The following is a 21,135-nucleotide window of genomic DNA, read 5'->3' on the forward strand; positions in this document are numbered from 1 at the left end:
CTGTCAGCTATCTTCTGGACAGCCCCCCACACTACTGTCCTGGTGTGAAAAGAGGCCAATTATTACTTAGCTCAGTCTCTAATGCTGTTTCACAACCTATCATTCACTTGAAAATGATGAGACAGGCAAAGAAGAAAATGTGATCCCAAATCAAAAAAAAAAGTCAACAGAAACTGATGCTCAGATAGCTCAGATACTTACATTTTTAGAAATAAATATTTAAATAATGATGACAAATGTGTTCAAGGCTCAAATGAAAAACATGTGTGACCAGTTGATAAATCTTAGCAGAGAGACAAAAACTATAAGAACCCAATGAAAATGCTAGAAATTAAAAAAAAAAAACAGAAATGAATAATTTGAGTATCTAGCAGATTTGAGTATCGGGAAAAGGATAAGTAATCTTGAAAAAAGATCAGTAGAGATCATATAAACTGAGGGATACCTGGGTGGCTCAATCGGTTAAGTATCCAACTCTTGATTTCGTCTCATGGTCATGAGATCAAGCCCCAAACAGGCTCCATGCTAGGCATGGAGCCTGCTTAACATTCTATCTCTTAAAAAAAAAAAAAGGGGGGGGGCGGCGTCTGGGTGGCTCAGTCGGTTGGGCGTCCGACGTCAGCTCAGGTCACGATCTCACAGTCCGTGAGTTCGAGCCCCGCGTCGGGCTCTGGGCTGATGGCCCGGAGCCTGGGGCCTGCTTCCGGTTCTGTGTCTCCCTCTCTCTCTGCCCCTCCCCCGTTCATGCTCTGTCTCTCTCTGTCTCAAGAATAAATAAACGTTAAAAAAAATTAAAAAAAAAAAAAAAGAAGAAGAAGAAGAAGAAGACTTAAAGAAATCATATAAACCGAAACACAAAAAGAAGATTTAAAGAGAGAGAGAGATCATTTGAATGCTGTGACATATCTAACAGGTTAATATATGATGTGTTATCATCCTGGAGGAGGGAACACAAATAGAGAGGAAGTAATAATAAAGAGATAATGGCTGAGAAGAGAATGGTCTGAAACTGATGAACCATATCGATCCACAAGATCCAAACCTCAACAAACCCAAGCAAAGTAAACACTAGGAAGCCATACCTAAACTTACTGATGTTAATATGATGAAAACCAAAGGAAGAGAGGAAAGTCTTAAAACCAGAGAAAAAAGGGCCCATTAAATATGGGGAGAAATGCTGAGGATTAGAAATAGCGAAGGACAAAACATAACAGAACAACATCTTTAGAGTGATGTCCCCCTACAAATCTACAGTCATCAAAATATTCTTCAAAAATGAACACGAAGATTTTCTAAACAGACAAAAGCTGAGATCATTTAACTCCAGAAAAAAGCATATAACAAATGCTAGAAGTTCTCCAAACTAAAGGAAAGATAATCAGATGGAAGTCTAGGCCTGCAAGAAAATATATAAAAAAAAATAAAGAACACCAGGGGCGCCTGAGCGGCTCAGTAGGTTGAGCGTCTGACTTCAGCTCAGGTCATGATCTCACGGTTCATGAGTTCGAGCCCTGCATCAGGCTCGGTGCTGACAGCTCAGAACCTGGAGCCTGCTTCAAATTCTGTGTCTCCCTCTCTCTCTCTCCCCTTGCCTTCCCCTTCCTCAAAAATAAATAAAAACATTAAAAAATTTAAAAGAACACCAGAAAACTAAATATATAAGGAAATATAAGACATTTTTAAAATTATATTTCCACATATATATTTTCAATATAACTGTATAAAGCAAAGAATGATAAAGCTGTATGGAATTTATAACAAGTAGGAGTAACATACATGACCACCAGAGCACAAAAGGTAGGAGGGAAATGATACGAATGACAGTGTTGCATGCTTCTTACACTGTTCATGAAATAGTGTATCTGGAGCTAGCTAGAATGTATTACAATATAGATGCATAATATGATGTGTTTAGCAACCGCTTAAAAGAAAATAAATTGTAGCTAAATACCAAGATGGCACTTTTCAAGTGAGATATGTCAAAACTTACATTAAATGTAAATGGACTAAGCACTCCAATGAAAGGGCAGGAATTGTCAGACTGGTCGTGTGCGCACACACACACACATACACACACACACACACACACACACACACACACACACACAGGCACAAACCAAGATCCAGCTATACGCTATTTACAGGAACACACTTTAAATACGCAGATTCAGACAGGACGTTTGCTTCCGAGTTCAAAAGCCAGCGAGGTGGCTGGTGGATTATGGTCCATGGACCCCCTGCACCACAACCACATGAAAATGTACTGCATTTGAGGATGCCTGCTGGACTCCAGGCTCAGTGAGACTATCTCCTGGGCTTGGGACCGTTATCTGCACATTTGTCAAGGTCTCAAGGTGGTCATGATATGGAGTAAAGAACTAATCTGGTAGGAAGGGTGGCCAGAGGCCAGAACTGGCCGTTAACAAAAGAGCAAGCCTGAGATCCTCCAGCAACACCCGCCCGCCTCGTGCTGGCCAGCACAGGGCTGATGGGCCAGGTCTGCCCCAAGCCATGAGGACACAGCCATTCTGGTCTCCTCCTTCAAATCAACCCCTCCTTCTGAAAGTAGCCTTTGAAATAATGACATCACTGTTCCCATTTTCCAAATAAGGAGGCAGTGGCCCTAGAAGGCAAGGGATCAAAATCCCGAGAGGTCATCTAGTTAGTAAGTAGCGGCCATCAAGATTTTAATCCTTCTCTGCCACTCCAAAGCCACAAATAACAACAATGGAAATAAAATAACATCAACATCCAAAGATACATACGAAGAAAACATAATACCTAGAAAATGTTTAGAATAAATGACTTGCAAGCATAAATTTAAGCTCACTAAAAGGAAAATAAACCAAGATCAGGCTGGGTTTTGTTGTTGTTGTTGTTTGGCTTATAGTTTTTTTTTTAGAAACTGGGGTCATTTTTAAAGACAGGGAAGGGGAAAAGAACCAACATTTTATCATCCACCATGCACCATACCCACTACTCATAAAACAGTATCACTTTTAGCATCTCCAACACCAGGGAAAGATATTACTGTCAGCACTTTTAAGACAAGAGAATTATACAGAGAAGTTAAATTAAACAGACTGTAAGTGGTACAGCCAGGATTTGAACCTGAGTCTGTCTGGTTCTAAATCCTGGGTTTTTCTGCAATACCTCAGTGCTCTTGGAGATTTTCAAGACCAAAACAGAATCTCAATGCACTACCAAAGAGCAATCTGTCACTGCCTTCCCAAGACAATGTGAGGGTGACGAGCAGGGTTACCATTCTGCTTTGACACTGGGTCATTTCTAAAAGATCATTTTTATTTAAAGGTTTGCTTCTTACTTAAATTTACTGAACAGGCAAAACATTCAGTTCACCCAGTTCAAACATTACACACAGGGAAAAGTCCCACCTTGAGCCTCGGCCTCCCATCTACCCAGTCCCAGCCCTCCCTACCCAACCACACAGTTTCTTTATTTTGTGCATAAGCCTTAAGAAGCTTTAAAGTAGACATAAATAAATACAAATACATCTTTGCCCTTTCTTACCTCAAAGGCAGCATTACTATGTCATTCTAAAGCTTGCTTTTTCTACTTTGTTATATAATATCTTTCCAGGGAAGGAAGTCAAGGGCCTCCTTATACTGTTTTTGTAGCTGTGCAGCATTCTGTTGTTTGGATGTGCCCCTGTTTATTTAAGTCTTACTCTATCCACAAACGTTTCACTTATCTTCAATGAATAATACCACGTAGCCATCATTTCGGGACGTCAGCAAGTGCATCCGTAAGATCAGATCGCTTCTTACAAGAGGCAAGACAACAGCTTACGCCACCTGCAGCTGGGACCCTTTACAGCCCCAATGGCAAGGCATGAGAAAGGCTCTCTCCTCACGGCCTTACCAACAGACTCCGCTATCAAACCTGGGAATGTATACTCATCTGATAAGCAAATCGATGGTATCTTAGTATGCTTTCACTTTATTATATATTTTTTTTATTATCAGTGATGTTAGACACCTTATCACATACCCAAGAGCTATTTGACCTGTTCTCTTTACCTATTTTTCAACTGGGCTTCCTGGAGCAGTTTATTTTTAATATGAGACAATCACTGATACAAGTAAGACAAACATTATAAGGCCAATTATCATTAGAACTCCAGGTGCTCGGGGCACCTGGGTGGCTCAGTTGGTTGGGCGTCCAACTTCAGCTCAGGTCATGATCTCACAGTTCATGGGTTCAAGCACCGTGTCGGGCTCTGTGCTGACAGCTCAGAGCCCGGAGCCTGCTTCGGATTCTGTGTCTCCCTCTCTCTGTGTCCCTCCCCTGCTCATTCTTTGTCACTCTCTGTCTCTCAAAAATAAATAAACATTAAAAAAAAATTAAAAAAAAAAAAAGAACTCCAGGTGCTCAATCAATATTTTCCTTCTTGGGTTTGGAAAAATACTACCTTCAAGAACCATTCTCTGGCTTTGATAGCTAACAAGTGCACTGAGAAAAATCAGGAATAATTTCCTAGAATGAATGGGTGAGTCAACTAGGATAGCAAACAAGCCAGGGAGAGAAGAGTGACCCCAAACCAGCTAAAATAGTGGATTTGTGGCACCATTTTTATACAGGGTTGTGATGCAAGCCCCAGCCTGCCTTTCCTCTGACACTCATCTAGCCATTTCCTTCCTCCTCCGTCTCCTGTCTCTCCTCCCTCTCTCTCCCTCCCTCCCTCTCTCTCTCTCTCTCCCTCCTCCCTCCCTCCCTCATCAGCACCTCCACCCCAACCTCAACATCTTTCACAACAGGAAAGAAAATAGCACAACTCTGCTTTTTAGAATCAGTAATTACAATCCAATTTCAGAGGCTCCATGAATGCCAGCATGTAACTCTCAAGTGCAGCACATAATGCTACATACAGGGCTAGCAAAAACAAGCATCCTCTTTAAATAAGTATCCCTTTAAACAAAAAGGTAAAACTTTATTTAAAAATAAAGTTATTCAACAGAATGAAGAGATGAGCTGCAGACTAAGAGAAAATATTTGCAAAGAAGTATCTGATAAAGGACTGTTTTCCAAAGTACATAAACTCTTACAACTTGGCAATAAGAAAATGGACAACCCGAGTAAAAAATGAGCGAAAAGCCTGAACAGACCCATCACTAGAGCAGATAAACAGATGACGAGCAAGCACAGGGAAGATGCACCACTGTGTATGTCACCAGGGAAATACAAATTAAAGCAAGACTGAGGTGATACACCTCACAGCTGTCAGAGTGGCCCAAGTCCAGAACACTGACAACACCAAATGCTGGTAAAGACGTGGAGCAACAGGAACTCTCACGCACTGTTAGAGGGGATGCAAAACGGTACAGTCACTTTGGAGGACAGTGTGGCCGTTTCTCGCAGAGCTAAACATACTCCTACCACACGATCCAGCAATCACAGCCCTTAGTGTTTACCTAAAGGAGTTAGGAAATTATGTCTGCACACACTGTTTAAGCAGTTCTATTCACAACTGCCAAAACTTAGAAGCAACCAAGATGTTCTTCAGGAGATGAGTGGGTAAACGAACTGTGGCCCGTCCAGATAATGGAATATTACTCAGCACTAAAAAGAAATGAACTCTCAAGTCATGAAAAGATATGAAGAAACCTTCAATGTATATTACTGAGTGAAAAAGCCAGTCTGAAAAGGCTACAGACTGTATGATTCCAACTCTAGGACATTCCGGAATAGGCAAAACTGCGGAGACAGTAAAAGAGTTCGTGGTTGCCAGGGCAGAAGGGAGAGGGAGGGATGAAGGGAAGAGCACAGAGGACTTTCAACGCAGCGAGATCACTCTGCATGAGAACCTTAATGGTGGATACGTGTCATGATACATCAGTCAAAACCGAAAGAGAACACCAACGCTGAGCCTTAATGTAGAGTATGGCCTTGGGTGAGCATGATGTATCACTATAGATTCATCCACTGTGACAAGTGTACCAGTCTGGTGGGGATGCTGGAAATGGGGGAGGCTGTATGTGGGGAGCAGGGCCAGACAGTATATGGGAACTCTCTGTACTTTCCTCTCAATGGTGCTGTGAATCTAACACTACTTTAAAAATACTTTATTAATTAAGAAAGAAAGAAGACTGGTAAAATCGAACTGAGGCCTGCAGTTTAGTTTATAGTAGGATACCAAAGTCCATTTCCCAGTTTTGACAGCAGTCTATGGTTAAAGAAGACATTATCATCGAGGGAGAGGTGGGGATAGGTACCTGGGAAATCCGCCAGACTTTAGGGGAGTCTAAAGTTATTTTAGGAGCGCCTGGGTGGCTCCATCAGTTGAGCATCTGATTCTTGATTTCGGCTCAGGTCACGATCCCGGGGTCGTGGGATCAAGCCCTGCGTCAGGCTCGCCACTGAGTGTGGAGCCTACCTGAGATACTCTCTCTCTCTCTCTCTCTGTCTCCCTCTCTGTGTCTCTATTTCTCTCTGTCTCTCTCTCCCTCTGCCCCTCTCCCCTACTCTCTCTCTAAAATAAAATTAAAAGTAAATAAATAATTTTAAAATAAAACTTTTTAAATGAAATAAAGTCACTTGTTATCACGTGTAAGGAGATCACCACTGGGTCACCTAGCCCCATCATTGAGAACATTTCTCTCAACAGAGTTGTGGGTTCACGCAGCTCAACGGAGAGAGAGAAAACTGAACGAGGGGAGTCCAGCCCGTGATCGCATCGCCTTACTGGGCAGCATGCCGGCTTACTTATTTGCAAGGAAGCAAAGAGTTGAGCAGCTAGAGGGAGGGAACGAGCCCATTTTGTTTGGAGGCCCCTGGCTCCATGGCAGCCCCACCCCAGTGCAGGCATCTTCCTGGGCAAATGCTTAGGACTGACAGTGTCGGTTCCACCCCTGGGAATGCATTTTAATTACAGCTGCAAGAAGCACATGTAACACCCTGGCTGCCTATGAATTCTCAGTGGTCTGATGGGCTTCGTGCCATGTTTTACAGTCCTTTCGATATCACGATGACCTGGAAATGCTTTCGGCATGAAGACGTCCATCGTGGAGTTACTTTTAACGGCAAAAACTGGAAACAACCAAACTGTCCAGTTACAAGGGGAATGGGTAATTAAACTGTGACACTCATCTTTAAGCAGCCGTTAAAAGTAGTTTTACAGTAAGTATATTTTCATAAAATGGGAAAATGCCTATGAAGTGATAATTTAAAAAAGGCAATATTTATAATGTCCTAATCAGGCAGGCTCTCCAGCCCTGCCTTCGACTGGGAGGCTATTCTAACTCAAACGCAAAGTATTCTTAGCAAACCATCTGGCCACTCATTTAAGCTGCATTCTCTAATAGAGCTTTATCGGCGGCAAAGCTGATGTTTTAATCTCCACCCAAAAATGCTCATTTACAGTAAGACCTCAATTACGTCTAAAAAAATTAATATATCCAAAAATTCTACAAAGAAAGGGAACGAAAAGCACTTTCCAAATCTTATTTAGTGAACACATATTATTCTTAAAATAAATAAATAACAACATGCAATTTTAAAAGGCAATACAAGAGTTTGCCCTTATTACAGTGTTTCCTGACACAAATTATATATTGCAAATTATACATCTAGATCTAGAAAACCAAATTGGTTTCCTTTTGAAAGTCAACTGCAATAGATTAGTAGTGTCTGCACAAAGGCTTTGAGGCCCCATCGAGGACTGATAAAACAGAGGGGCCTGATTTCTTAGTAATGTTTGCCACTGGTAAGGCAGAGGGAGTGTGCGACCACACATACTGTGTATTTTTGGATTTTGATAGAAATCTGCCAGGGAGCAGATGCGAAAGGAAGGAAACAGAGCAGGGCGGGGCGGGATACAGCGGGGGGAATAATGCCTCTGCAAAGATGTCCAAGTCCTGATGTCTGAAAGCTTGCACGACAAAGAGAAGTTAAGACCACAGGTAGGGCTGAGACTGTTAATCATCTGACCTTAAGGTATAGACCTTCTCCTGGGCCATCCACGTGGACCCACAGGTGAAAGGTCCTCACAGGTGAAAGGCGGAAGGGAGGCAGAAGAGAGTCAGAGCAGAGGTGGGATGCTGTGTTGCTGGCTTTCAAGATGGAGGGCTGAGGCCAGGAGCCGAGGAGTGCAGGTGGCCTCCAGAAGCCAGAAAAAGCACGGGGATGGATTTTCTCCAAGAGCCTCCCGGAAGAACGCGGCCCTGCCGTCACCTGGCCGTTCGGTGAGACCCGTGCTGGAATTCGGAACTGCACGATAATGCCCGGTGGTGTTCGGCTGCCAAGTTGGAGGTGTGGGTTAGAGCAGTGACAGAAAACTATGATAGTGACCAAAGGGAAGGGTGATAACCTGTCAGCGTGAATAAGGGTGGCTGGCGGGAACCAGCTTCATTTTGCTTTGTCAGTCCCAGTCTCGTGAGAAACACCAGAGAACCCAGCCCGGAGGAGGAGAGAGACCAAGGTCTGAGCGGTTCTCGCTCCAGCGGGGGGAAGGGCACCTGAAGCCCCAGGAAGCCCGTAGGAACCGGAGTTGACCCCAAGGCCAGCTTGGCCCCGTGACTCCCGAGGTCCCAGCAGCGCATGGTAGCTGTGTGACATCCAGAAACAGTTGAGAACTACATAGGAAGGGACACCTGAGCTCAAACGATCCTCAAGTCCACTTCCTCTGCACACAAGCCAAAGACGCTACAAAGCTGAGAAAGAAAGCAGTGAGGATTCCGGGGCAGAGAGACCGTCCAGCTGCACCTGCTTGGTGAGGGAAAAGGTTCCGCACTGAGAACCAAGGAACAAATGAAAAATCTGGTTCCAATCCTGGGAGAGTGAGGACGGTAAATAACCTTGCCTGGTCCAACTTTCTTGTCTCCAGAGCGAGGGCCACCCCAGCGATCTGTTCCCAGCACCCAAACTGCGCTGTCTACGACAGCCCAGGGTCCCCCAGAGAAACACATCTGCGGCTGTGAAACCTGAGATGACACTCTTCACTTTAATCCTGTTCAAAATCTGCAGGACGCTCATGAACCTCCTGCCACCCCCACAAGTTGATGTGCCAGTCCTGCCTGTGAAACACAGGTCCACTGAGGCCACAGTAGAGTAGCTAGGCAGGCTACAGGTGCGGGGCCCTCACGGTTTCCTGTGTGCCCCCCCCACCGAAGAGAATTACTGAGAAGACACGGTGGGAGAACCCCATGCCTTGGACTCGGAGGCCAAGTGCAAGTTCTGGCTCCTTCACTTCCTGGATGTTTAATGCACAAAAGCCCATAACCCCTCTGAGCCACTGGGTTTCTTAACTAAATGAGGCAAGATCCTGAGAACTCCTCTCTCGCAGGGCTGTTCTGAGCATCAGAAGAGTTTGCCAGTCAAAGGGAGGGGGGAGGGGGCGGGTCCTCGTCCCCTCAGAGCGGTCACGACACAGGTAGGTCAGTCTGACAACAGTGACTGACATCTGCAGATACGGGCACGGCAGACAAGCCTGACAGGTGATCGCATACCTTCTCTGGGTGGGGTTCTATCAAACAGGGATGATAGTGCCCTCTGTCGGGGAGGTGCGAGCTGATGCAGAGCGCAGGCATACAGTAGAGGCTCAGTAAACGCAGCCTGCCGGTGTGGCGGCCCACAGCCCCTCCCACGTGCTACATTCTCCGGGTGTCGGGGTGCACGGTCTCCACAAACGTTTCAGGGCGCCCTGTTTTCCATCACCATGCGTACATGCGGGAGTGGCAGCGGTTTTCAGGTTGAGTTGCCAGTGCTGAGCAGAAGTCTCTATGGGACAAGTTCACCGGACCGCAGTTCTTGTGGCCGTAACCGTGGCACGAGCAGCGGCAAGGTGGAAATCAGCGGGCACAGTAAAGAGATATCAGCTACAGCTATGAAACGAGCCCCAGAGCCGCGGCGACCCGCCGGGCACCGCGTGGACACCGAGTCTAGCTCCCCGGGGGGGGCACCGTCACACCTGCTGTGCCGGGGACACACGGGAGGCCAGCCAGGACCTGAAGCAGCCCTCCTTACAGCGCACATCCTCTCCTCTAAAGCGCTGTGGGTCCCCACAGTGAGAGCAGGCCTCTTCCCCGGCCTTTGCAGCCTCACACGCGGTCCCTCCCTGGACCTGGTCTCCAAGGGGCACAGAAATGCCACACTTCTGGAAGGGGGGGGGGCACACCATGACATGAGTTCTGCCCCAGGCTCCACGTGTACGAGCTACGGGGGCCCGGGAGCGAGGGGAACCCCCAAAGAGTGACTTCTCCACTCTGCTGCGCGACGTACTCGCAGCGTGAGCACGGGCCCCACGTGCCGAGTCCTCTCACCTTGAAGGAGGCGTGCTGTTCCATGTGCCGCAGCAGCTGGGGCTTCTGGGCTGCCGTGTAGTCGCACACCGTGCACTTGAACTGCTTCCCTGGAAACAAGGGAGGACAAGGTGAGCGAGTGCGTCAAGGGCCAGGCACGGAACCAGGTGCGCGAGGATGCCCCTTGCCGTGTGGGTAGTCCAGAACCTCCGTGGGGACAGCCTGCACGAGCACAGACACAAGGCAGCACAGCACACTCTGTTCTCACAAGTGGCAACGCAGAGGGGCTGGCCGTGGAGGGAGGAAAACAGCCGGCCGTGCCTGGGGCGGGGCGGGGGGGGAACCCCACGAGCAACGACATCTGAGCAGGCTCCTAAAGGGAAGGTAAGGTGTCTAAGGTGTGTCCGGCCGACTAGAGAAAAGAGGTGCACACGGCGAGCACAGACGTGGGGACCCTGGGTGCCCAGGACACCGGAATAGCTGGGTCTTCCTTCCAGGACCTAAAGCGCAAGGTCTACGGTGGGGCAAGCGCTGGCCCCGGAGAGGCTGTGGGGCCGGAGCACCGAGGGCCTGTGGCACGTGACCGAGAGCGTCGCACCGTCCCCAAGAGCCAGGAGAATGCAGAGCCCCTGAGCGAGGCAGCAAGACGTGTGTCTGGAACCCCTACCTTGGTGGGGACATGAAAGGCAGGTCTGGGGGGATGCTAGAAAGAAACTGCACAGAAGCAGAAAACACTGCTCTTTGGGCGATAACGCAGGCATTCGTTACTGGGGTGAACCAGCCCACAATTTATTTGTGAAGACAAATGAATGGATATACGGGCACACTACCTTTTTTTACCCCTGGTTAGCAGAAGTAAAAACAGTGGCACAGACGCACAACCCAATATAAACCTGACCTGCTTCTGGTGGCGGTCAGTTGCTCACCCAGCGGTTTCTAAGGGCACGAGCCCATCGGGGAGCCAGGAGCACAGCCACGCCACGTGGTAGCACAGAGCCACCGGCCCCTCCCAGGAGCCCGGCGCTTCTCTCCTTCTCAGACGAGCCGGGTGAGGGTTCCCTCCCCCTGCAGCCTGCAGCCTCCCGTCCGATGCTCTCTCAAACCAAGTGAAAATGCCTCACGGCACCAGTCACCGGAAAGCCGTTCTCACCAAGGAAAACCCGTGATGCCCAGCCAGTGGCGGGTCTCAGTCCATCGGACTGGACTCTGCTAACAGGCCAGCATCCTCGGTGTCGGCGGCGAGGCATTCTCTCCCAACCACGCCTTTTACACACCCGCATTCCACAACAACGCTCTGGCCCACGCTCCACTCTCCTGCTACAAGCGTCCCTGCGTAGAACCTTCCCCTGTGGACTTCTGCAAACCTTTAATGCCAAAATCTGTACCTTCCACTCTGACTCTTCTTCATTCTTCTGCGTCTTCGACCCTTCCCCGATCTTGAGACCTGAGTATCCAACTGTCTGCCGGACTACTGCTTAGCTGACCCAAAGGTGCTAAATTGGACATATTCTCTTCCCCATCAACTGGGTCCTATCTCCAGCCTCCGTAGTTCCTCGCCGTCACCCCACCCCCTACACCGATCACTAAGTCAGAGGCCTGGTAGCCTTCCACAACATCTCCGTGACCCCAGCTGCGCTCACCTCAGTTTTTCAGCCCTGATCTCACCTCCTAAATATTCCTATTTCTCTGGTGCGATACCTCCACACTGGTGGAGGCCCTCCTCATTTCTTCCCTGAACAAGGGAAAAGCCTCTAACCCGGTGTCCTTGCCTTCAGGCAACTCTCCCGTCCATCTGTCATCCACCCATCCAGCTATCCATCAATTAACCGCTCCTCCCCCCACCTACCCAGCCTTCCTCCTCCTCCCTCCGTCCGACATCCATCCAGATGATCTCGCACATAAGCTCTCCCACAGCCCTTCCTGCATACCCACCAATGACTCCGAAAGGCAGAACAAATTTGAAGTTTCAGACCGCGGCCCAGAAGACCCCACAGAACCGAACTAACTTCCCGGACCTGACCCTTCTCTCTGACTTCCACCCTGCATGTTAGGAAGTCTTTCTGTTCTGGTAATGTTCTGCCGAGCCTTTGCTAGCGATTTCCGTGCCTGGGGTGCACTGCCTCTCGGCATCTGGCCATTCTCCACTGTAACTCACAACTCAAGTTGAACAACATCTCTGGCAACGGGGCTAGGAGTGAGCTCCCCGCCTCCTTCTCCCACACACCCTCTCCACATCCACATGCTCCTGTCCGTGCCCGACTCTGTGCATCGGCACTGCCTGGCCACAAGCCTGGGGCTGCCTTGGCTGCCCCCAGGGACCGTGTCTTCTCCATCCCGGCACCCCCAGGGCCTGAGTGCACGGCACACAGCAAACATATTCTGTGCGTTTTACTGAACTGAACCGGACAAGGAACAAAAAGGAAATTTTGTGTATCTTATGTGAGCAACACAGCAGAAACGGCAAAAGGAAACAATACTATAAACAGGTGAATATAATTACAACCTCATTCCAGGGGAACGCACCTCAAATTCTAGATTCCGCTAATGTTGCAAGTCCTCAGTGTGGGGAAAACCTTTCCACATGACAGGCAGACAAGTCATAATCAGAGACCAATGGCTACTTGTTCTTAAATGTAGCATCATCTTTTTTCAAACACAGAGACGCCCATTTCTACACACCTTGGATAGAACCTCAGCCACACATCCTTCCACGCGGACTCGTGACTCACATAAATGCATCATTACTGTGCTCAGGCAGCCTGCGCAAAATGGTGCCGGGTTCCCCACTGCCACAGAAGCGGGAGGAAAGATGATACAGCCATTCTCCAAAGTGATAAATATTTTCACTCATTACCAATACACTTGGCTCCAAGAGTAAAAGATTAAGTGGTAAAAAGATGCTCTGCAATGAATAAATGGAATAATCACCTCACTTGGGATCAAGAGTCAGCCTTTTATGGATATACTCCCAGGGCTCTGCGAGAGACAAGAAAGAAGGTGGCTCCTCAAGCCAGCCCTACAGAAGTCTCGGAGTCTGGGAAGCAGTTACGACGAGTGTTTCAGCAGTCCCTCACACCCCGACCCACAGGCCTGGGAGAGCACTTGACATAATCTTTTGCTGCCTAATTAAAATAATGCAGTGTAGATCCATGACTAATCACGAAAGAGCAATGCTTTGAGACTATCTTGTTTTCGGTCAAGATACTCCTGAGAGCTGCAGGGAGAGTCGGCCGGAAAACGTAGTATTTACCCGAGGCTAGAGTGACCTCGAAGGGCCGGCGGTGAGACGGCTGTATCGGGCTCACACCACAGCCCAGGAAAAGAAAAGACTGATGACACAGAAAGAAAGAGGTTGCTTGCGTAAGACGTTAATTCGTTCTTCCCACGAGTACTGGCAAGGTCTACCCACTGGGCCACTGTCCATCAGCAGCTGTGCTGGGACTTGATGTCTGTGATCTCAGCCGGGCACCCCAAAACCTGGGGAGGCAGGCAGTGCTAACCTCTCTCCGGGACGAAGAACTGGGATCAAGAATCTGAGCAACTTGCCGGGTTATCAGACCTATCCCCGGATTGTCCCAGAGAACGCCGGTGAGGCCAAAGTGATAGGACCAGAGTCGCTCTGGAACGGCCATCCCGAGCGGCCGAGGTGGGGCAGGGCCTGCTGCCGGCCGCCTGCGTGGACCCTCAGACTCATCTCGTCGGGGCGGCTTTTCAGGCGTTTGCCACCCAGCGTCCGAGTCCATCCTCGGAGCAGACAGGAGTCATCTCCCAGCCCGGATTTGGATCCCAAGGACCCCATTTAGAGCCACATAACAATCTTTCAGCTAATGCGGGCAGGACACAGATTCCCCAAAAGGCACAGAATTTTTAACAGCAACGGACACGTCTGCACCATAAAGGCCATGGCACAGGATGGTGGTCCGTTAGAAAGGGGTGCCCAAGAAGGGTCAGTGGAAGGCAAGAACATTCTTTCTGGCTCTGCCCAGCTCGCCCTGTGTGACCCTGGGCTCTTTCTTCTCTGCCACTCGGTGGCTTCATTAGAAGCATGGGGAGGTAACCCCTGCCCGCTCCGAGGACGGACTCAGGCACTGGGCTGCTATTTTCACATCTCGATCGTGCTACGCCATATCTCGTTTATTCACGTCGCTTCACGACAGTGGAACCTTTCAGCTTCTGTCCGTTGTTCTTGTATCGTCCACTGCTGCATCCCAGTGGCTCATCGAACCTTCTCTGGCTGGTCTGGCTGGTCTGCTGGCCCCCTCGCCGGTTGTGGGTACTCTGAGGACAGGGACGGTGTGGCAGTGAGCACATCCTGGCTGTAGGGCCAGCAGCGAGTTACAACAAAGCCCCAACAGGGTGTCAGCTCAGCCATGCTCCCTGTCTCCCCACAACAGACACCACGAAATGGAACGGAACGGAATGAAAACAGGTTTCTGTGAGGAAGTGACAGTCAAGCTAAGCCAGGAAGATGAGGCGGACCAAACAAACCACATGAGGAGGAGGTGAAGTCAGTTCTGGGAAGAAGTCACCAAACACGCAGAGACCTCAGTCTCTACAAGATCCCTCGGTACCATTACAACAAAGGCCCCTTTTCCGCTTCAGCGACCTCGAGTGCAACCGGTAGAGTCCCAACAAACGTGGCTGCCGAATGAAATCAGTGAATGCAGGAACCTAGAACGCCGAGACTCCAGAAAGCAAACAGATGAAAACAGGACGTGAGCAAACAATTCATCAAGAGGGGATTACTTCATTTCCTTTATCAAAGGAAGGCCCACTAATATCAAACACATCTAGCACCACGAACCAGCCAATGTTCTAAACGCTTCCTGCAGAGCAACTGACTCCGTCCATTTAATCCTCCAGTTTACCTGTTCAATTCTGGGTTACCAAATAATTGAAAATTACAGTAACATGGTAAGATCTGACACACATTAATCCAAGAAACGGACCATTTCCAACAACATGGGGAACTAGCCTGGGAGGGCTGAGCCAGAACACTGCCTTATTTCTGGCACAATGCTTTGAAAGCATTAAGTGGGCAGTGTGATGCACCGTTAAAACACCCGAGACACAACAGCCATCCCGTTCCCAGAAATGAGTCTTAAGGAATTAGGTCAAAAGAAGGAAAAGTTCACATGCGAGAAAGGGTTTCTTGCCACCTAAGTTCTAGTGGGGAGAAAGCGGAAAATGCTGCCCTGTCCAAAAACAAGGGACGGTTATGCCGCTCACGGATCACCCACCACCTTCCTGGGACATCACACACCCCCTCACTGTGCCACTCATGGACTCTGCAGCCACAAACAATAATTACAATTATTAATTTTAAAGCCATAAGCACGGTGTTTATACTGTACCAACTATGTTCCATAAGAATGTGAGAAATGATTGGAAAAGAATTTTTAAAAGAGTAATTTATTTATGAGGTGACTGAATTCGGAGCACACGTGCAGGAAAGGGCTAGATCTTTGGGGCTGTTGTTTCCGTGTCTGCTGTACAACGGAAGAGCATTTCGGATAAATTAGCAGCCATCTCTGAAAGGCCATCAACTATGACACACGATTTCAGAAGACAGACCTTTCGACGTGGAACCTTTACGGCATCGGCGGTTCCGAACCTGAAGTTCTAGAGAGTTCGCTGTCTTTTAAAACATCACCTGGGCCCTGCTGGGCTGAAAAAGGCAGTGGCCTAATTTTGCCAATAATCCCAGGCCACTTCTTGTCTGCTGAGGCGGCATTTAACTTCTGTAAACAGTCAAAAGTCATTCTGAGCCAAGTCCTGTCAACGAGGAGGGCACAAGAAAGCGGAGTCCTGCCACCTTCTGGAGAAACACTCGGGAGGAGGGCTTGCCCGGCTTCCTGACAAGAACAAATACCACAGCGGAAAGGGGAAAACCGCAGGGGCAAAGTTACAGTCTACGGAATTTAGAATCTCAGCTACGCAGGAGTTCCTTCCTATCTGACCCAGAGGCCCAGATGTTAAAGGTCGAAATCCCAACAACCCAGATGAACCTCACAAATAATGTTGAAGGGAAGAAGCCAGACACGAAAGCGCACGTATTAAATGAACTAGTCCACACAAAGTTCAAGGACGGGCCAGATCCAGCACAGAGTTACAAGTGCGGCCGGTTGCTACCTTGAGGAGGAAGCAGGGGATGGCCGCGGGGGAGGGCAGAGGCCTTCTGAGGGACTGGCAACGTCCTGGGTCTTATCCTGGGATGTGGTCACTTGGCCAAGCCACCTGCGATAGCCCAGTGCGCCGTACCCTTACAAAGCACGCACTTTTGTGCACGGGTATCGTACCTTAGTTTTAAAAAGTTAAGGGGGGAAAAAAAAGCACCACAACAAGAACAAAATAGGGTACTTCCCCCAGGAGGGACTTGGGAACGGGCACCAGATGAGTTCAAGAAAGAGAGAAAAGATGTGTCGGGCGGCTCAAAGATGAAGTCTGAGGGCAGCAGGACCGTCTGTGGATGATGCTGGCGGCCGCTGCAGGGGGTAAGAAAAAAGACACCGTCAGCACGACTCACCCCTGTGACCTTCGGTTCGGCATCTTTGCGAGCGCCGGGCTGGCGGGAGGTTTCCTCTGCAGACCCCGCAGCTCGCTCTGGAAGCACGACGTTTTACCACCGGCTCCCATTTCCCTCAGAAGGTGCGATCTGGTACCACTCCCCTTCAGAGATGGGAGCGTGGGGGTACAAACGTCACCTCCACTGCTTCTGTTCAGCCCTCTGGGTTTCCGTTAGGAGGAGTCTCCTAACACGAGCTCCTCAGCCGGCAATCCACGGCCGACTGGCTGACGGAACAAAGCTGACCACTGACCTGGGGGGCGCTGGCTGGGCCTGGTGACAGGACGTGGACAGAACTCAAGTGCCACCGGGCAGTAAAGGAAAGCACAGGGTCTGGTGTCCGGTGATCCTGGGAACTGCCCTTTACTCAGGCCTTACTCAGCGTGTCATGTCAGGACAGAGGGGACAGGATTTAGCGGTAGGGAGGGGGAAGGAAGGAACAGAAATCCGTTCTCGCCTGGCGTTAGACAAAGAGAGATCCCCCCGCCCCAAGGGATCTGGGAGTGCCCTCCGGCCGAAGTCCTTTCTGCTGTGGGGGAAAGATGAACGTGCAAGACAGAGGGCAGGACAGCCGGTGGAACGGCTGCCTGGCTGTGCACCCCGTGCTCAAGTAGGAGGCTCTCCCAAGTAGAGGGGAGCAGCAGGAACCCCGCACTTGCTGGCAGCTGGGGCGAGGGACTCACTCCAGGATGGATGTCACCCCCGCCAGGTGACCAGCACCTAGAAAACACACTGGTGAGGGAGCGCCTGGGTGGCTCAGTCGGTTAAGCGTCCGACTTCAGCTCAGGTCACGATCTCGTGGTCCGTGAGTTCGAGCCCCGCGTCGGGCTCTGGGCTGACGGCCCAGAGCCTGGAGCCTGCTTCCGATTCTGTGTCTCCCTCTCTCTCTGCCCCTCCCCCGTTCATGCTCTGTCTCTCTCTGTCTCAAAAATAAATAAACGTTAAAAAAACACACACACACTGGTGAGGATATGGGGGAAAGGGCACGCTGGTGTCCTGTTGGTGGGAATATAAATTGGCTCAACCACTATGGAAAACAACATGGAGGCTCCTCAAGAAATTAAAGATGGCTCTACTAAACCATCTACAATCTAGCAGCCAACGTACACACCCGGAAGAAGGAGCAGGATTTCCAAGAGCTATCTGGGTCATCAGAGCATTATTCACAGCAGTCAAGGCACAGACGGGCCAAATGCGATCAACGGGTGAGTGGATAATAAAGATGGGGTACACACAAACAACAGGATATTATTCAGCCGCGAGAAAGGAGAATATCTTGCCACTTTCAACATGGACGGACCCTGAGGGCATTATGCTAAGTGAGCTAAGTCAGAGGGACAAAGGCAAGCACCGTCTGCACTTCTATGAGGAATCTAAAACTGTCAAACTTGAAAGAAAAAAAAAAAACAGAGTAAAATGGTGGTTAGCAAGGGAAGAGGGGGATAGAGACTGACGTTGCTGAAGGGTTCAAACCTGCAGTGAGGATTAAATAAGCCACGGCGAGCTAGTGCACAAGAGGATGGATACAGAAACAATACTGTACTGAACGATGCAATGTGATAAACACTGCGACAATGGCAACACATCACAGCCATGTAGCAAACTCTCTGAACACCTTAATTTTACACAAGGCTGTGTGTTAAATACATCCAATAAAATAAGAATCCTAACAAAAAAACTATGTGATGTGATCGACATTAACTGAACTACTGCGGTAAACGTTTCACAATATACACAACACGCCAAATCCGTGTTGTACGCCTGAAACCGATACAGTGTTACACGTCAGTTACGTCTCAGTAAGACTGGAAAAATACGCTTAAAAAAAAAAAAGGAAAAGAATACAGGCACAGCACCTGTCAGCTTCCTTTGTCTCTTACTCCACCCTCGTCTGTTTGACGGGCTTCCCTGAGGATGGCTCCAGCTGCTTAGTCACTTTAAATAGAGCTCTATAGAAAACCAGGGAGAGGTGGAGTGGTAGAAAAATCTAAACCATCGGGTGAAAATAAGACCATGCCCTGTCTCCTGGCATTTGGAGTCCATCGGCACACAAAGGAGACAAGCGATGGAAAATTCCTTCCGATTTAAGGCACTTTGCTTGAAATACCTGTTAAGTCACTGCTGCCTAATCAAATTTTATGTGGGCCCCTCAAACTTGAAGAGGCACTAAAATACTTAAATATTACAAACCAGACTATTAGTAGTAATAATATCTAGAGGCATGAAGGTGAAAACACCTGATTATGACTGTTTATCCAGTCTTACTGCGAAAGGTGATATTTTGCATAAGTAAATTTATCAGAACACTGACTTTACCTTTTTCAACACTGATACTCTTTAAATATTAACTATTGCACCGTGCCATCCTAATGAGAGAATATCTGAGAGAAGAGAAATGTGATCTTTCCTAAATGACAGAGATGGTGCAGATTAAGCATTACAAATAGCCATCCCTATGCTGTGTCCAGAGTTACTGAGAATATGAGGACACTGACCGCCAGGGGAACAGGTATATCTACCCAACATTTAGAATGAACTGACACACTTAATAGGAACCCAAGTAATCTTCCCATAGCCCACAGTGGGAGGTAATGCCCTCCCCCAAACATATCTGGGTCCCGATCCCCAGAGCCTATTACCTTCCATGGCAGAAGGGATTTTGCAAATGTGACCCAGTTAAGGATCTTGAGATCAATTATCCTGTACCATTCAGGGGGGCTCAGTGAAATCGCAAGGGTCCCTATGGCAGACAGGCAGGAGGGTCAGGGTCACAGAGGAGCTATGATCGTGGAAGCAGAGGGACAGACAGATTGGCAGGGCTCTGCTGCTGCCCTTGAACGTGAAGGCAGGGGCTCATGAGCCAAAGGATACCGACAGACTCTAGAAGCTGCAAAGTCTAGAGAAACAGATTCTCCCCTCCAGCCTCCAGAAAGAATGCAGCCCCTACTTGCTGACAACTTGATTTTAGATTTCTGAGCCCCACAACTGTCATGTAATAAATCTGTGTAGATTTAAGCCACTAAATTTGTGCTTGTTTGTCACTGTGGCCACAGGAAACTACCAGGGCTGTGAAGACCGGTTCACGGTCACACAGGCGGGATGTCGTTCCAACCTGGGTCTGCCCTCCGGAGTCCACCATTGCACCCACTCTGCCTACTGCCTCTCCACACAGCCTGGCCCATGGGGGTGTGCTGCCTAATACAAGAAAAGCTCCCTGGAGCGCCTGGGTGGCTCAGTCGGTTGAGCATCTGACTCGTTTTCGGCTCAGGTAATGGTCCCAGGGTCATGGGATTAAGCCCTGCACTGGGCTCTATGCTGAGTATGGAGCCTGCTTAAGATTCTCTCCCTCCCTCCCTCTCCCCCCGCCCCGCCCCGCCACCTTCTGCCCCTTCCCCCACTGTGTGTGCACACACTCTCTCTCTCTAAAAGAAAAAAGAAAAAAACAATTTAAAAGGCAGCACAGCACACTCTGCAGCAGGCATGTCGCAGAGCGCTGTCCCCACAGTCCCAGCATCGGCAGTAATCTAGGCAGTGGCAACTCAGAACAGAAACAGCTACCGCGACAAAAATACGGTTTAAAGAAGTCTCTGTACTTTTAAGACTGAACTTCAGGCAACTGCAGACTGAAGAGACGGATGGCTCTCTGTAATTAGCACATCAGTTCCGATACAAGGAGGGATGGGTCAGCGTTAGACATGGAAAGAAACGGAGGGCGGCACAGAGCCAGAGAAAAGAGCAGGAACGGGCAGGGCGCCACAACTGGGTTGAAGTTCCAGATGCTTTGCCAGGGATTTGCAATTTGTGGCTTGAGAACCCTGTACCCTGGTGAGGTTTTAGGTAACCAAGCCTTATTCAACAGTTAAATCTGTGTATTAGTCTAAGCTAACTATTCAGTGAGCTGTCTGGTGCATTTTATTCTACGGGCTGTTACTCCTATGGTTTATAAAAAGCTGAGAGAAAGTGTTTCGGGTGCACCCAGGCAGGGTGCACATATAAAAAGGCACCGCAGTCGGTCCTCCCTCTGTGGCCCGTCACCCAGACACAGGCCAGTAAAGGCCACAGAAACCCACCGAGCCCATGCCCACCCCTGGCCCTTAACCTTTAACTCCAGGGTGAGCTGGTGAAAGGGTAAGAGTGACGAGGATACTGTGCAGGGACCAGTCGCAGTGGAGCCTAGGACATGAACTTGGAGGGATCAACCAGCCCGTTGCTCAGGCACCACTTTCCATTGGTTACCTTCCTGGCTCCAGAGTGTATGTTTTTAGAAGTAAAGAGACCCCGGATAAGCGGGGCTACTTTATCCTACGATGATTC

General features: G+C 48.9%; 1 protein-coding gene across 6 annotated transcripts in view; it reads right to left on the reverse strand.

Annotated features, from left to right (window-relative positions):
- ZFAT (zinc finger and AT-hook domain containing) overlaps positions 1 to 21,135 on the reverse strand; it is a 286,570-nt gene that overhangs the window by 62,680 nt on the left and 202,755 nt on the right. For 5 of the 6 annotated variants that reach the window (XM_047841895.1, XM_047841893.1, XM_047841894.1 and 2 more), the window contains one exon: positions 10,278 to 10,366. In XM_047841895.1, the coding sequence (XP_047697851.1) occupies positions 10,278 to 10,366 (89 nt within the window). Of the gene's footprint in view, positions 1 to 9,609; positions 9,765 to 10,277; positions 10,367 to 21,135 lie in introns of those variants that run through there. The other variant, XM_047841898.1, reaches the window with a different exon arrangement.

Source organism: Prionailurus viverrinus, chromosome F2, assembly GCF_022837055.1.
Source record: "Prionailurus viverrinus isolate Anna chromosome F2, UM_Priviv_1.0, whole genome shotgun sequence".
Classification (NCBI taxonomy): domain Eukaryota; kingdom Metazoa; phylum Chordata; class Mammalia; order Carnivora; family Felidae; genus Prionailurus; species Prionailurus viverrinus.